The 17,530-nt window shown below is 41.3% G+C and overlaps 2 protein-coding genes across 2 annotated transcripts; both read left to right on the plus strand.

The window, feature by feature from the left end:
• Window positions 1-540: 540 nt before the first annotated feature.
• rpusd1 (RNA pseudouridine synthase domain containing 1) lies at window positions 541-5,084 on the plus strand. Its single transcript, XM_049560153.1, has 6 exons — window positions 541-669; window positions 1,364-1,587; window positions 1,674-1,797; window positions 1,951-2,053; window positions 2,249-2,350; window positions 3,394-5,084. The coding sequence occupies exons 2-6, from the start codon at window positions 1,397-1,399 to the stop codon at window positions 3,804-3,806; spliced, it is 933 nt and encodes a 310-aa protein (XP_049416110.1). The 5' UTR covers window positions 541-669; window positions 1,364-1,396; the 3' UTR covers window positions 3,807-5,084.
• A 2,767-nt stretch (window positions 5,085-7,851) lies between these two features.
• On the plus strand, window positions 7,852-17,283 carry slc25a17 (solute carrier family 25 member 17). The gene is made up of 9 exons (XM_049560152.1): window positions 7,852-8,079; window positions 8,525-8,585; window positions 8,681-8,747; window positions 9,407-9,558; window positions 9,672-9,788; window positions 11,012-11,160; window positions 13,252-13,347; window positions 13,575-13,660; window positions 15,822-17,283. The coding sequence occupies exons 1-9, from the start codon at window positions 8,023-8,025 to the stop codon at window positions 15,973-15,975; spliced, it is 939 nt and encodes a 312-aa protein (XP_049416109.1). The 5' UTR covers window positions 7,852-8,022; the 3' UTR covers window positions 15,976-17,283.
• Window positions 17,284-17,530: the final 247 nt, after the last annotated feature.

The raw sequence follows: 17,530 nt of genomic DNA on the forward strand, positions 1-17,530 counted from the left end.
TTTCATATTTAAATATAAAATTTCAGAGAACTAATATAAAAAACAATTGTCTTAATGTAAGTAATCAACTGTGAGCTCTATTAGTTAAAAGTTTTACCAGGTCATGGGGTAAAATGTTAGGGAAAAACACAGCTACAGGAAATCCAAAGACAACAAGAAAGGCCACAGAAAGGCGCCATGTGAACCCTTGTGTCGTCACATGACAGAGCTAATCATATGACGACAAATAAAAAAACATTTCAGTGTTTTCTGGGTCCATTACCAAGAAGCAGGTTTGCTGGATTACTAAATAACGTTCTAGAGTAAAACTCAGACTCCTCTCAAATCTGTAACACTGACTGATGTAACACAAAAACAAACAAATAAAAATAAAAAACAAAATAACAAAAACAAGGAGGTTTTACTTTGCAAATTTCTCCATACAGCTCAAAAATCCTGCTTTTTTGGTTTGAGACCGACCTCAGCTGGGACTCAGAACCACCATGTTATTGCACTCCAGTACAGTAGATGGCGCTGTACACTTTTCACCATAACAACCAAAGAAGAAGAAGAAGAGGCTGCGCACGACTTGTGGTTGTGTGTTTACATCTGTGTTTCTCTATAGATGTACACTTATTCTGGGCATGTCGAAGAAATATACCACACATTAGTCTTCGCTATTTATCCGAGGTAAGTTCTCAAAGCAGTCACGGCATAATGACGCTAACAAATAGCTAGTTATCTCATGGTGTTAGCATAGAGTAGCTAGCAGACCACCCGTGCTAACATGCTAACCAGAGCATCCTTTGCTGCCACCTCCCCAAAAAGTTGTTTACCAGATTTTTTTGAGCACCAGTAGATGAGGTGGTGTCACGACGGGATATTTAGACAGGAAGACAACCTCAGACACAGGACAGACTGCTGTGTACTGGTCTTCTTACAGTCTTACACATTTCAACATGTTGCAGCACTGTGGTTGAGACATTCACTTCAGTTAATGCTGAGTAGGTTTACTACTGAGCTTGAACCAGTTACATTTAGTCAAAGAAAATACTCGAATACACATTTAGGTACCTTATTGGAATGTTTCCCTTTAATGCTTGTTTTTATTCCACATGTCACACAACACCTACATTTGTTAGAACTTTGTTACTCTGCATAGTGATGATGATCAGTTTAAGACACATTAAACAGTGTATAAAGTAATTCAAATTGGCTCCATGTCGACCAGCTATAACATGAAGTGCTGCCTACTCACCAAGGCATCAGTTATGTAATGCAATAATATAAATGTTAGGAGGCATTGTCCATAACAAGTAGTTGTATTTGTGATTTCAATAAAATGACAAAGTGAGATATCAAGATAGCAACCTTGTCTCTGCAGGGCTGTTGGCGTTGTGTCAGTTAAACGCTGCACATGATGACCACCGAGCCTGCCAGCCTGGAAAGCCTGCGTGTGCTGTACCAGAGCGATGACTACATCGTGGTGGACAAGCACTGGGACATCCGCATTGACAGCAAGATGTGGTACGAGAAACACACCGTGCAGGCGCAGCTTCGACACCGCTTCCCTCAGCTGGCAGATCCCAGCACCTACTATGGGTTCAGGTCAGAATCACACTGAGTACATCTATTCACGTGCATCACAGTAATAAAAAAGGAATAGTCTCAACATGTTTCACTTCCCTCAACAGGTTCTGTCATCAGTTGGATTTCTCCACAAGTGGGGCTCTGTGTGTTGCCCTCAACAAGGCTGCTGCTGGCCGTGCTTACCGCTGCTTCAAGGACCGCACTGTCACCAAAGCGTACCTCGCTCTGGTATGAAACACAATGACACACATGCACACAACAGAGTTATTACGGTACCATATGTCTTTTAGGAAAATATGTCTCTCTTTTCTTACACACTCTTCTCTTTGTGTTTTAAAAGTAAGGAAATAAAATGTTATCCAATTTATTTTGCTTCCCCAGGTACGTGGCTGGGTGGAAGAAGAGACACAAACTTTGGATTTCTCCATTGGCAAGAACTCCTCAGAGGGAAAAACACACATGATGTGTATTGAGGGAACAGAAGGTACATGAACCTGAGTTGGCTTGCACTGCTTTAAATTCAACTTAACCAGGCTGATGGGAAAGCACCTTATTGATTTTCATGTTTTACATTTTAAAACATTTGCATAGGATTTTCCAGAAAGTTCAATGGATAGATGACTACAGACCTTTTACTTGTAGTGTTTCTTGTTGATCCCTCCCCTCCTTCTCTCTTCAGGTTGTGAGAACCCCAAGCCTTGCCAAACTGAGCTGACAGTGTTGGAGTACGGGTTGTATGATGGAGACCCTGTCACCAAGGTTCTACTGCAGCCACTCACTGGTAACAACACTCATTTGCTTCTTTTTATATACGGGAATTGAAGGATTTGTCTTGTCACCTAATTTAAAAAATATTATCTGGACAGTTTATATTTTGGAAACACTCGTCAAGTTTTCATGTGCTGGCGCAGACGCCTAAAAACATATGCCAAGGCAAATGTTTTCGGGTTGTCCGTACCTCCATACTTCCCATCTCATGAAAACGCTATCTCAAGAAGGCCCTGAAGAAATTTCTTCAACTTTGGGATAAACGTCCGCTGGACTTAAGGATGAACTGGTCAGATTTTGGTGGTCAAAAGTCATGGTCATCATGATCTTGCGACTGTCTCATTCTTGTGATTTTGATATCTCAACAAGGCCTTTAGTAAAATTTCCTCAAATTTGGCACAGACCTCCACTTGACTCGACAATAAGCTGATTAGATTTTGGTGGTCAAAGATCAAGGTCACTGTGACCTCGTCTGTGTCATTCTTGTGAACACAACATCTCAAGAACTCTTAAAGGGAATTTACTCAAATTCGGCACAAACGTCCAACTTGATTTAGGGATGTACTGATTTGATTTTAGTGGTTAAAGGTCAAGGCCACTGTGACCTTACCAAAAATGTTTTTGGCCATTGATCAAGAATTCGTACATAAAATATGAAAAAAAATTCCCACAAGTGTCTGATAGCATAAAATACTAAAGTAATTATATTTTCTGTCCAAAAGGTCAAAGGTCAGCCTCACTGTGATATCATAATGTTCTGCAAAAATGCCTCTCTGGCCATTATTCAGTGCCATACTCAGAAACAGAAGGGGAGACGATTGGTTGGATACTGAATTTGTGACTCTAATCTTGAGTGTTCATCTTGAAATTTTTAGTTTTTAAAACTTGCCAGACAATGGAATATATTTGTATTTATATTTAACATTGATAGAGTTTCTCTTAATCTTTCCTTGCCATGTTAGTATAGTTGACTTTGAGATACCTTGTGTAATCCATGAAAATCCTCTGGCACAGCTGTGAAAAGTCTTTCTCCCTTCTGCCTCCTTTTCCCCTCAGGCCGAACCCACCAGCTGAGGGTCCACTGCAGCGCAATAGGCCACCCCATTGTCGGAGACTTCACCTACAGCTCGGGAGCGGACGATGCTCCCTACCGCATGATGCTGCACGCCCACCTCCTGCGCATTCCCCTTGAACCTGAGCCCCTGCTGGTCACTGCTGGAGACCCCTTTCTCCCCGCGGAAGATGCCAAGTGGCTCCCGCAGCGCTCATTAAGGACACTGGCGGCCACAGTGGAGGCGCTGCTGGAGCAAAAGGTGGAGGAGGACAGGAAGATCAAAGAGGAGAAGAGAGAGAAGGCGAGAAGGGAGGAGGAGAGGAGGAAAGGACTCCGGGAACAGAGGACTAAGGAGGAGAGTGAGGAGCAGAGGAGGCAGTGTCAGGAGTGGCTGTGTGAATGGGCTGGGGACTGATGAGTTATTATTTATTTTAATTTATTTTAGCTGTTTACTAATGAAGGCCACGTTGAGCATGCACGCTCTATCTCACTGATCACCTGTGTTACATTAAATAACATAAATGGAAGTGAACCAGCACTTTAATTTCCTTACAAACCAGCTACAAACACATTAGTAACAGCCTGCTCTCACACCCAGGGCATAAAAAAAAGCTGCTTATTCAGTGGCCCTCTGTGTCAGTCTTTCAGTCAACTTCAGTGTGAACTTATTAGTGTCATTATTATATGTTCAGAGTAACGGACGTAGTACAACTCAGGGCAGGTGGGAGGGGAGGTGGACGGGTCCAGCAAGTGCAGGACTTTGACCCAGGAGACCAGTGTTTGTGTCCCATGTGATATTAAGGATGTTTTCATACTAGGTACGATTGATTCGACCATCTTTTTAAGTGGACTCAGGCACAGATTGGGGTACCATACTTGGGTACGGTACTCAGCATTCACACAAATCAAAAGAACTGGACTTTGAGGTCAAGTTTACTTGGATACTGACCTGAGTCCCTGATATGAAAGCCCCCTAGAGATCAACCTTGAGTTATTTTGTCACGTGACTGTCAACCACGATCTTTTCCTAACCCTATCCAAGTCATTTTGTTGCCTAAACCAAACACCCAGCTCTTTCTTAGTCACGTCAGTCGACTCACATGACTTACCGCTGACCCACTCTGCGTCAAAATACAACGCAAAAGCCTGGGGGCTTCTGCCCAGGTGTCAAAATATGACGAGTGGAGATGAGATCACGCTGTTAGAAAAGACCTGTGAACATGTAAGCTGCTGCTTTCTTAATTCAAACAACTGGGAGCTGCCCAGTCTAACCAGTCTTGTAGAGAGAGCCAGTGAACAGGTCCACCACAGTAGCTGAGAAATAAGTGCCTTGTTAATAAGTGAGGGGTTGGGATGATGTCATACATTTTTCTAATACACATGTAAGAATTTTAAAGTGGAGAGTTTTCACATGGCGTTACTAAAGATGGTCAGATGACTCAACTCTGATAGGGGAGCCTGCGCAGCAGAAATTGTTTTTGTCCATGTCCAAATGTCCAAGTGTTCGTTAATGTTTGTTGTCACATAACGCTGCATGCCTGTAACATACATGGAATCACATGTAACAGCATATAGAATACTACACTGTATGCTTCTGTGCATTTTGTTTCATTGAATCAAACTGTGTTAATGTAAAAAAAAGTATTTTATGTCAGTGTAATAAGAAATGTCTACAAATAAATCTAAATGGTTAAACAAGACTTCAGCCCCCTCTCTAATCGTCATTACTATTTCAGCCAGTTGTTGTAGAGGAGCATGATAAATTGTACGTACATCTAAACCTGTTGCTCTGCATAGCATAAGGCAGCAACAACATGAAGCTCATACTAACTTCACTGGCACACCTTTGCCATTTTAAATCTTGTATTACAGATTGATGACCTCAAGTTCCTTTGCCTCACCTTGATGTTTCTGTCCCTCAGCATATGCATAGTGCTGTCTTTAAGATGCTCAAAACTGACCATACTTAAACCTTTTTGTCTTTGATATATATATATATATGTATATATATATATATATTTTTTTTTTTTTTTTTTTTTTTTTGGCCATTTTGCCTTTAATTGATAGGACAGTTAAGCATGAAGGGGAGAGAGAGCAAGTGAGTGTCATGCAGCAAAGGGCCACAGGCTGGAATCAAACCCGGGCCACTAAGCCACCGACGCCCCAACGTTTTTGTCTTTAAGATCACACCTGAATTTCAAATCCTGCCAAGAATGCAAAGCAAGTATGGATCGAAAAAGATGCCTGTATAATAACAGCGGTTATGTAGCGACGTATAAGTGTAAATAAAATTTGACACACAGGGGCTACTGCTAGTTCAGGGACAGGATCTCAGTTTTTGTAAATAATAGTAGACTTTTGACTTGAAAGAAACTAAGATCTAAAGTACAAATCTATGAACATACAGCGTAATTATTTACCATGTTACAAAATACAAACAATGAAAAATGAAAAACATGAACAGGAAGGTGCCTCTTTAGTAATTTTTTACAGGAGCATATCTATATTCCCACGTCGTAAGTTACCAAGGTCATATGTTCCCAGGGTCATAAGTTACCAAGGTCCTATGATCCCAGGGTCGTAATTTACCAAGGTCATATGTTCCCAGGGTCGTAAGTTACCAAGGTCCTATGTTCCCAGGATCGTAAGTTACCAAGGTCCTATATTCCCAGGGTTGTAAGTTACCAAGGTCATATGTTCCCAGGGTCGTAAGTTACCAAGGTCATATGTTCCCAGGGTCGTAAGTTACCAAGGTCCTATGTTCCCAGGGTTGTAAGTTACCAAGTTGGTATGTTCTCAGAGTTCTGTAGTCCCAAGTTCATATGTCCCTAGGGTCCTATGTTCCCAAGGTCCTATGTAGGGTTGTAGGTTACCAAGGTCATTTGTTCCCAGGGTTCTATGCTACTAAGTTCCTATGTTCCCAAGTTCCTATGTCCCCAGGGTCCTATGTTCCCAAGTTGGTATGTTCTCAGAGATCCATAGTCCCAAATTCATATGTCCCTAGGGTCCTATGTTCCCAAGGTCCTATGTTCCCAGGGTTGTAGGTTACCAAGATCATATGTTCCCAGGGTTCTATGCTCCTAAGTTCCTATGTTCCCAAGTTCCTATGTCCCCAGGGTCCTATATTCCCAAGTTTGTATATTCTCAGAGTCCTATAGTCCCAAAGTCATATGTCCCTAGGGTCCTATGTTCCCAAGGTCGTAGGTTACCAAGGTCATATGTTCCCAGGGTTCTATGCTCCTTAGTTCCTATGTTCCCAAGTTCCTATGTTCCTGGGGTCCAATGTTCCCAAGGTCCTTTGTTCCCAGGGTGTATTCTCATAGTCCTATAGTTCCAAATTCATATGTCCCTAGGGTCCTATGTTCCCATGATCCTATTTTTCCAGGGTCCAATGATCCCAGGGCCCTATGTTCGTGAGGTCATATATTCCCAGGGTCCTTTGTTTCCAAGGTCCTATGTTCCTGGGGTCCACTTATCCCAGGGGTCCTATGTTGCCAAGGCCACATATTCCCAAGAACCAATTTTCCCAAAGGGTTCTATGTTCCTGGGTTTTTATGTTGCCAGGGTCCTATGTTCCCACATTCCTATGTTCCCAGGGTCCTATAGACCAAAGTTCTTATGTTCCCAAGTTCCTATGTTCTCAGGGTCCTGTGTTCCCACGTTCCTATGTTCCAAAGATCCCAGGGTTCAATGATACCAGGGGGTCTATGTTCCCAGGATCCTAATTTCCCAAGGTCACATATTTCCAAGGTCCTATGTTCCCAGGGCTCTATGTTCCCAAGATCATATGTTACCAAGGTCCTATGTTCCCGTGGCCTTATGGTCTCAGGGTTCTATGTTCCCAGGGGCTCTATGTTCCCTGGGTCCTATGTTCCCAGCGTCCTGGGACGTTACCAAGGTCACATATCCCTAAGTTCCTGTGTTACCTGGGTCCTATGTTCAATATTCTGTTTACACACATTAAGGCTGAATCCAGTGTATATCCAGTGTAATTTCATGATTATGGTTCCCTAACTTAATTCTAGCCCATGTCATATTGAGCAAATATAGAGGTGGCGGGCAGCATCTTGCTCAAGTTGACATTATGTGCTATACAGCTGGGGAGCATAGGACGCTGAGAGAGCACATATGTACAACGGCAGAGCAGAGGACCCTCTGTCCTGTTCCCATTATATATCCTATAAATCTGGGAACATAGGACACTGGGAGCTCAGGGAACATTGGAATGACCGTCTTTATTACTGTGTTACTGTGAACCAAAGTTGAACAGAAGGATGTATCTGTGGTACAACACTCATCCAACTTCTATAAAGACATTAATCCTGAATTCATGCTGAAGTTGATCCCTGCAAATATTCAGAAGAGGTAAAGTAGTAAGAAGCCAAAGTTCCTTCCTCACTGTTCCTAGAGAGCAGAATAAGATTACTACATTACCCACAATGCCCCTGTGTTCCCTGGGAAGAAACAAGTCAGCACAAGAAAACGAGTGGGTGTCTAAAAACGGTCACCAGGCGAATGAGGGCAACAAGTTGGTTTTGTTTTTCCAAACAGGAGGCTACAGATGGTGACTGGAGTTATGTTAGTATAGCTAAAAGGTTTGACGCGTAAATAAATTAATAACCGCGTTCAAAATGAGCTTCTCGGTGTTGTCGTATGAGAGTTTGGTTCATGCTGTGTCAGGAGCAGTGGTAAGTTAGCTTCACTTTCACTGTTCATTTATGTAAATGTGTGTGTAACGAAAACTGCAGTTGCTGTTAGCCATACAGCTGGTGCTTATACGCTTTAAATCCTCCACACGAAACTCCATTCAAAATGTAGCGTGTTTATATGTTTTAGACCCGACAGCGCCATATATGATATGAATGAGAGCAAGTTTTGCGAATCTTGAAATGTAAAACAAACCTTTTAATTCGGCAATAACTATTTTTATGTATCTTAAGAAACTTGCCGAATTGAACAGGGTTTTATGGTTATTCAGAAAATAGGTATCCTCGGTTTTAGTCTGTGTTTCGTGCTAGACATTCTTTAAATTAGTAGATTTTTCTATGGAGTTTGGTGTGAGATTTCTTCCATATTGAGCTCAAGGGCACTGCATATGTCTCTTCCCTGAATATTAATTGTCGCCTGTTTTAGGGAAGTGTGACTGCCATGACAGTGTTCTTCCCTCTTGACGCTGCCAGACTGAGGCTACAAGGTAACACACAGCAACTATACAGTCTTATTCACAGCCATTATAGTTATCAATGTGATGTTGTCATTGAAAACAAGTTTTCTTTTGTTTGTGTTCAGTGGATGAAAACAGGAAGGCCAAATCAACGCCAACCATTCTGGCAGAAATTGTCAAGGAGGAAGGACTGTGAGTGGAAAAATGTTATTAGACCTGATTTGATACAGTTCAGTAAACAGAGCATACACTCGCCGGCCACTTTATTAGGTACACCTTGCAAGTTCAGGTTGGGCCCCTTGGCCCGCAGAGCTGCCTTAATTCTTGGTGTCATAGATCCAACAAGGTGCTGGAAACACTCCTTGGAGATTTTGATCCATATTGACATGATGACATCACACAGTTGCTGCAGATTTGTCGGCTGCACATCCATGATGAGAATCTCCCGTTCCACCACATCCCAAAGGTGCTCTATTGGACTGAGATCTGGTGACTGTGGAGGCCATTGGAGTACAGTGAACTCATTGTCATGTTTGAGATGATGTGAGCTTTGTGACATGGTGCGTTATCCTGCTGGAAGTAGCCATCAGAAGATGGGTACACTGTGGTCATAAAGGGATGGACACGGTCGTGATTGGCTGATTAGCTTTTTCCGTTAACGAGCAGCAGAACAGTTGTACCTAACAAAGTGGCCGTTGAGTGTATGTACAGTATATGCATTGCTGCTGTCACAGTATACCCATAGTCATGTTGAATACTACAGATGCAGTTTCAAAGGAGATATGTCCCCCACAGTGTATCAGTAGAAGAGCTCTAAAACGTGTTCCTGTGTTTGCTGTCTCTCTCTGCAGACAAGCCCCGTACAGAGGCTGGTTCCCTGTCATCTGCAGCCTGTGCTGCTCCAACTTTGTCTACTTCTACTGCTTCCACAGCCTCAAGGCGAGCTGGCTGAGGGGAAAGCAGTCAACACCAAGCACTGACTTACTCATAGGCATTGCTGCAGGTAACATATTAATCACAAAAGCCTTGTTTTAGTGACTCCAGTAACTCCATCTCAGATTTGAGTTCACATCCATTTCCACTTGTCTTGACTTTTATCTGCCTTCTTGTCTGCAGGTATTGTGAACGTACTGGTTACCACACCTTTGTGGGTGGTCAACACCAGGCTGAAGCTTCAGGGTGCCAAGTTTCGAAATGCAGAGATACGGCCCACCAACTACTCTGGCATTCTGGGTAAGTCGAATTTAAGCAGAATTTAGTAGCAGACTTCAGTGGTCTCAGTCATATATAGTCGTAGTGGTAGAAAAAAAATCCATGTAGGCATTCATTTTTATATGAGAAGAAGTACAGTAAGTCAGTAACACATTCTGAGCCTGGATGACTAAACACATACTTAAAGGTATGCTGGCAGAGGTGTAGCGTTGCTATTCTGCTTTGCAATGACATTCTGTTCTGGTACTTAAACAAGTAGCACTACACCGCTGTGTACTGCTTAGTGTATATTATTATGGGCAGTTTTCTAATGTAGGTTGAGAATGCAGTCAGACAGGGACTGACAGGGACACCATGTACTGACATTGAGTTTCAACAGACCTATGTCATTCTAGGTTACTCAGTCATACGTCATTCTCCTCCGCAAATTGTTGACTTAATACTTCACCTCTGTGTCTCGTTAAACTCTGTTGGTGTTATTATTTTTCATGTCATTCCAAGCATTTGAAAACATAGGGTATGCATTAGAGTAGGGTTGCACGAATACACAGGACAAATTTTGTCCTGTATTGATTAAGTAGGGAACACCACACTTTATTTTACAGTACGGGACAATTCCTTATTATACGGGACAGGTGAGAACCTGTTCCTCTCGGTAGGTAGGCAATGGAAACTGTCCTGTTGGGTACAGGAACAGTCCCCTTTTGTATGGGTGCATGTTCAACACACTGTTAGGCTTAGTTTGGTTGTAAGTGCAGCCGCTGATAGCGCAACACGTACCAGAGATCCACGAGGACATTTCTGGCATGACATGGGCTTCCCATGTCATTTGCATAACACTACAGCGAAATGAAGGATGTCAGATGAGAAGCAGGTGTAGCTACATAGGACTTTCAGTTTTCACATGTCAGAGCTGGCTGTCAGGATCAAGTTTTCTCTAACATTAGCAACACATTATTACTGTGAAGTTTCTAGTGTTGTAGAGACAAACAGAGTCAAAGATGAGCAGGTATGCTGAAGCTGCAGGCGAGCAGCTGAGGGGCAGGTGGGGATAGAGGTGGGACTAATGGCATATTCATAGATCTGAGCAATTTAAATGAGGCAAAGATGTAGAGTTACATCTAAGCCATTTAATTCAACCTTCTAAATATGCAATTTGGTGAACAGAGGTGAGTTTTTGGGGTTAAATCGATGCCAGAGGAGGAACTTTAATAATGGATGAACTGCTCTTTCATTTTTCACAGATGCATTTGTGCAGATCATCCGTGATGAGGGCGTAGGAGCGCTGTGGAATGGGACCTTCACGTCCCTGCTGCTGGTGCTGAATCCTGCCATCCAGTTCATGATTTATGAAGGTCTGAAGAGACAGCTGAGGAGAGGAGTTCCCAGAGAGGTGAGTGAGGAGTGGAGAGAGGTGATTATGCAAGAAGAAGGAGGAAAGGGAAGATCAGTGCCGAAATCAGAGCAGAAAGTACAAACCGAGGGAGAAGATACATGAGGAACTACAGACTCCAGCCTCCATACAGCGACTCAAAACAAAGATGTGCTGGGGTACAAAGTGGGGGAGGGCAATGGCCTTTTCCCTACTTCCTACTGCCTTACTTCTGACACCGTTACCTTGTACCACACCCATCTTTATTGTGATCTCAGTTGCACACCTGTAAAGTTTCGTGACTGCATCTTGCACATGTGGGAGGCTATTATGGTGGAAAAAAATCTGTCCACTCATGGCTCCAAAATGTGCAGCACAGACGGTTGCCAACTTTGGTTTATAAAAAGTAAAGTATGATTTGACAGTATGTTTTAGAACAAGATTAGCTAGCTATCCGGCCAAGTCATTGTCCCCAAATCAATATTAAGATTTTCATGAACAAACAAAAAGCAATGTGTAATGTCACTGTCGACTGCAGCCTGAAGTAGAGAGTTGAATAGCGAATGGGATGTGAGATACAAAGTAAGTTCAGAGGGGCAGTGTACTTCTTGCAGCCAGTGTGTTGCAGTCACCACCTTGTTGTTATTAGAGAGTGGAAGACTGAAGGACTACAACAGTATTTAACAAATGGAAAAGTGAAAGAAGGAAGTCACGTCAGGTCATCCCATCATCTGGATGAGCAGACACTGGATATGCAGTAATTCTGTTCACATGATTTTTGTGTGGCTAAAGCGGAGGTGACAGACTGTTGAAGCAGATGCTATGGTGTGCACATGCTTGCTCCATTTCATTATACATGCATTTTGACATTTTCGTGGTCCAGTGGAGCATTTGTGGATAAATGTGTTAGTTATGCTATGTTCAGGTTCATTGTATTTTGGGTTCCTGCCAAAACGTATTCATAAAAGTATTCAGAACACTTTTCCACATACTGTCCATGCTGGAACACCTGTTGCAGTAGGAATATAATCCAGAAAATATACATATCTGCAACCAAGATTAGGTGATGTTAGCATGTAGCTACATGTAGCAGTTTAGGCTACATAATGTAAACACTTTAAGTAACGTGCCTGGAGCAGATCATATAAAGAAATCAGTCACGAGCTGACGTCAGCTTGTCTCGAAATTAGAAACAGCTGTTAAAAACAGAGTATTCAGAACGGTCTTAAACTTTAGGATTTTGCTCACAGGGATTATTTTGTAAATGTTTACCTTTAGCCATATTTAATGTGAAGTTATTGAAATTTAAGATGTGTTGATGGATTCATGTCATCATCTCATGCACTGAGTAACATTACAAGTAAACGTTCCGACTTAAGAGTCGTTGGCAGTCGGCCTAGTGTATTGAGTTTTCTTTCTCAGACTCCAGCTGCTGTGAGAGGCAGTAAAACATCTTTTCATTTTATAGTTACAGTTTACTAATAAAACTCTCCACAGTATGAACAGTGGTTACATGAGCCTCAAAACCAGCCACAACTCAGCCCTGAGCAGAGTGACCGTCCTCTACTGACCAATCAGACTGCAGTGTTCGGAACAGCTCTATTGGTACCATCCACAACTTTTCACAGTGGAAACAGAAAACATGTACCAAACCGAACTGTAGCATACTGCTCGGTGGAAACGGGGCTTATAGTAGGTTTGAAAAATGATGGACAACACTAAAATAAGAGTACTGATACTTTAAGAAATGGAGTGATGTATTTCTTTGTAAATGAATGAATGGTTAAGTTGCACTTTTACTGTGCTTGGCGTTCTGCTGCTCTGTCTGTGCTCAGAGTGTGTTGATCTTAATAACCAAAAAGTAAAAACCAGTATAAACCCTCAATACTCCTAATGAACAGTCCAGCTCAATTAATAACATATTGTGGTAGGCCGCCACACATGAATAAATGTGTAGAAAACCCTGGTTAGTTATTCACAGTCAGTGTGGACATTTGAATCCTGTAACCCTTCCAGACAAGTGCACGCCTCAGACCTTTCGGCTACCACAGTTCCACTAATAAAATAAAAATTATACAAAAATGTGACCGTTTTTCTTCTTTTCCCCTCAAGCTGTCAGCTGTTGAGGCCTTCATCATCGGTGCTGTTGCCAAAGCTGCTGCCACCATTGTTACGTACCCACTGCAGACGATACAGTCCATTCTCAGGGTAGGTTTGTGTGACTGTGCCTGTGAGTTTTGTTTACACGTGTGAAATGAGAGACTTGTCATTAAAAACCTCCTCAGAGAGTTTTCCTCTTTTTCTACAAATCAAAGTCTACGCCATGAGAATACTTGAAAAGATGCTACAATCTCACACACCAGTGAAACATTCCACATGTTGGAGATTTAGGAGCATGGTTTTTTTGTTTTTTTGTTTTTTTTAAATCGTTACAGTTCGGTCAGTTCAACGAGTCAACAGACAAGTCAAAACTACTGTCCAGTCTAAGGACTATCAAGTGTCTGTTGGTCAACAGAGTGAGGTGGGTGCGCACACACACACACACACACACACACACACACACACACACACAGATTAGTCATTATGGTTTTCAAATGAGGTTGCAGTTTTACTTCTGTCCGTCATTATGGCTCAGTCTTAAAGGTCCAGTGTGAAGGACAGGGATACTCAACTTGCCTTGCCCCGGGGCCACATTTACAGAATGACAGGACTCCAGGGGCCAGTCAATAAACAAACATAATATTATTTGTCAGAGAAAATAGGAGCCACAATAACATTCTTTGTATTTATTTTGATTCACATTTTCATACTGGTGACTACATGTAAATAGATGCAGTTTTGTTGTTTGTACACCAGGTGGAGCACTAGAGCAGGAAACCATATTTAATATATAGGTCAGGTACAGCTGATGAACAACAGGTGTATGATGGGGGAAGCAAACAGTTTTTGACTGTGTTAAGTGTGGCAGCATGAAGACTTTGTAGTGTGTTGAAACTGAAATTGATGAATGGAAACCTTTTGACGGATACCGAACTGTTAAGTGGAAACCTACCTGAGGTGAATTATGGACGGACAGTGTTTTACCTGTGTGAAGGTGAGCACGTTAAAATAAATGGGTCACTGCACTCAAAGAAACCTGACGAATTGGACATTGGTTTATTGTTGTTGCCTGTAACAGGCGTCTGAACAAGTTCTCCCTGTTCGCCCCTCAAAGGCCTTTATTATAATGTTTTTTATTGAAAGACTCTGCATGCACTCTGGCAAATTATTTACATTTAGAGCACAAAAAACTCCCCTTGTGAATCAGTTTATTTTCAATGGGAATTAGAAAATGGTTGGCATATATATGGACCAGATTTGGCCCAAGAGCCATAAGTTGAGTATCCTTGGTGTAGGATTTAGGGGCAGCTATTGGCAGAAATTATATATATTACTCATAACTATGTTTTCATTTGTTCATACCACCTGAATCCAAGATTTGTTGTGTTTTTGTTAGCTTGAATTTGACACACGTGAGAGATAGAGTTAGTTGCAGTCTGCAACATCACCACTAGATGTCGCTAAATCCTAGACACTAGACCGGGGTAGGCAATCTGCGGCTCGGGAACCACGTATGGCTCTTTAACTCTGTTTACAGAGGCTCCCCATGGGTTTGTCAAAAAAAGAAAATAACTCAATGTTATTTTTTAACGTTTTTATTTTGATACATCAATGTTCTCGACCTGAAGTGATTTTACATGGTCCAACTGTAAAAATGTGTAGCCTATACACTGATTTTAAAAAATATTTTAACATGTCTTCAACTAAAATGTGCATCACGCATCTACGACCTGGCGCTTTTTCCTCTAAATTTTGCTAAACCCCAATGGCGGTGGCTCGTCTTGAGTCTCCCTAGCTGGGCTAACTATAGATTCCAAATTCAAAGAAGGAAAAGGAGATTTTAATAGTGTGTGGACAGATTTGTTTGCTTTCACCACCAACGCTGTGAAGTTCAAGTTGCAAATAATCATGAATAGCCAACTGCAGAGGATCCACCTTGTGGTAAAAGGTATTAAAAAATGTTCATTTGGAGTCATTATTAATGTTGATTGGCTAATTTAGATACCTTCATTATGAGGCTCAGATATGCTTTGCAGCTCCATACAGATTTTTTTTATCCCTTTTTTGGCCAAAAATGGCTCTTTCAAGAGTAAGGGTTGCCAAACCCTACACTGGACCTTTAAGTTCCTCTATTTAGACACTAATATAATGTAATGATGAAGCATATGTTTGACTTTGAGCATTTGTAGCAATTGAATGACAAGGATTTTATGTATTTAAACAAAAGAAAAAAAAGTAAGGTAAATTAGCTTTGACTGGCACTCAAATCTGGTTTTGGCGTCACCAGATTAGAATCGGTTATCTTTTAGGTAAACAGTAAGGAACAAATTAGGCCATCCATTGTAAACCATTCATAGCTGGGTGTATATTTTGATTTCAGTCCTTTACATCATTTTAAATGACACAATAGCATAGAACATGTTTTGTCAACTTTACCCTGTTTACACTTGGTTTCAAAATGTGTCATAGCCAATCCAATCACAAGCGATCAGCTCTATATACAAGTGTAAACCACATAAATACTGACAGGCCTTGACTCTCACATATTGATAGACAACTTTTAACCTGGTTTTCCTCTACAGGAAATATGGCATGCTGGGTCTGTTTAAAGGCCTTGAGGCCAAGCTGCTGCAGACGGTGCTGACTGCTGCCCTCATGTTCCTTTTCTATGAGAAGATTGCCAGCTGCACTTTCAGAGCCATGGGACTGAGCAGCAGCCACTACAAGAGACGCTAGGTAGCATCACACCCAGGGATGTTTGACCTTAAAGCACTGAATTAGCCTCTACACCAAGCCTGTTATGTGTGGTGTCCGTACTCTTAAAGGGTAACACCACCTAAATTAAGAATTCCAATATGTTATTTCAGTGGTCTAGGAAAGTTTAATCAGTATTTGTGAAAATGAGCGACTCTCTCTCTCTCAAAGCCAGAAACATTTCCCTGGGTGCTCTTAGTGCCATCTATGGAGTCTAGTCTAGTCTAGTCTATGGAGCAGCTCCAGACTTGCTACCATATTACATGACAAATTTGGGTTTTAGCACTCTAATTTTTGGATTATGGAGAGAGTTGTTAATGTTTACTTATATTTTTGTACTTTCTTAGACCATAGGAACAGCATGTATATATTTTAAAAGTGGGAGAAGTTCCTCTTTTAAAGCACTGAATGACTGTAGTGATCACTGCTCACAGACCCCATGATGGGGACTTATGCCTCCTGGAAAAACTCACTTTCTTTTAATCTTTAATGGTGACCTAATCCTACCAACACTGCAACTAATAAACATTACAAACTTTAAGTTAACCTCTCCCTGTAAATATACTGATTTTGTTTTTCTGTAAAACCCTGAGCTGATGGATGATTATGCAACAGCTGCTGGACTGTTTGTTTTGTTGTAAATGTGAATTCTTCATTTCAGCCTGTCTTCACTGTACCTTACTGTAAGAATGTAAAAGTAGGACGAGGAATTTAAATGACTTCCTTAAGTTTCATTTTCAGTGTACCAACACAGCCCTGGCTCCTCGTCGAGCTCTGAACAGAACCAAAAAAACATTACTGGAAGAAGTGAAGTGAGTTTCATAAGAACAGAAATGAAACTAAATCAGAGTTGCAGCTCCTTCAGTCCCATTCACCAGTCTGGACAGATAAAGAGATCCTGAGCTTCCATAGTCTACAGAGAAGGAGAATTTAGATTTAAAAATAGATATTTCATTTGTATTTTTTATGACTTTATTATTTGTACATAAGCACGTCTAAAAACAAATTTCCCTCCATGATTGTTTGTCAGTGTCTGACAGAAAACCAGTGTTATAAACTGGGAGCAGGGAGTTTGAAAGATTAATAAGCATGAATAGTATAATGAAGGATGCTGCTGAGTTGCATTATGGGACGTGTAGGATGTGGCAGTTTTGAAGCTGATGATCCTTTTGTGATTTTTGTATACATACATTTTTGTTCCTTGCTTTCTGTTTGCCTGTTGAGTGTTGTTTTCCTTCAGCCCGGAGTCCTGGGGAGAAAATCATTAAATAAACATGCAAACACAGATTATTCAGTGAATTTGAATCATTTGTCCAGTTTATTTAACATGAATACACAGATAACATGACAGACTTCTTACGGTATACTACTTTAAGAAGAGAGACAACAAGATAACCTGGAGGAAACGAACACATTTTAAGATCAGACTAAATCTAAACTTTCCTGCAAATGGATGCAGGTTTGGCATAATTAATGAAACTTTCAAACTTCAAGAATTATAAATCAATGGAAAATGATGCCATAATTTAAAGAAATG

Source organism: Epinephelus fuscoguttatus, linkage group LG19, assembly GCF_011397635.1.
Source record: "Epinephelus fuscoguttatus linkage group LG19, E.fuscoguttatus.final_Chr_v1".
Classification (NCBI taxonomy): Eukaryota; Metazoa; Chordata; class Actinopteri; order Perciformes; family Serranidae; genus Epinephelus; species Epinephelus fuscoguttatus.

Bases quoted from the DNA above. Each gene is read 5' to 3' on its own strand.
- rpusd1 (XM_049560153.1), top strand. From the start codon at position 1,397: ATGATGACCACCGAGCCTGCCAGCCTGGAAAGCCTGCGTGTGCTGTAC. The intron at 1,798-1,950 runs GTATGAAACACA...TTGCTTCCCCAG, and splicing joins CCAAAGCGTACCTCGCTCTG to GTACGTGGCTGGGTGGAAGA. The intron at 2,054-2,248 runs GTACATGAACCT...TTCTCTCTTCAG, and splicing joins GTGTATTGAGGGAACAGAAG to GTTGTGAGAACCCCAAGCCT.
- slc25a17 (XM_049560152.1), top strand. From the start codon at position 8,023: ATGAGCTTCTCGGTGTTGTCGTATGAGAGTTTGGTTCATGCTGTGTCA. The intron at 11,161-13,251 runs GTGAGTGAGGAG...TTTCCCCTCAAG, and splicing joins GGAGAGGAGTTCCCAGAGAG to CTGTCAGCTGTTGAGGCCTT. The intron at 13,348-13,574 runs GTAGGTTTGTGT...AAATCGTTACAG, and splicing joins CGATACAGTCCATTCTCAGG to TTCGGTCAGTTCAACGAGTC.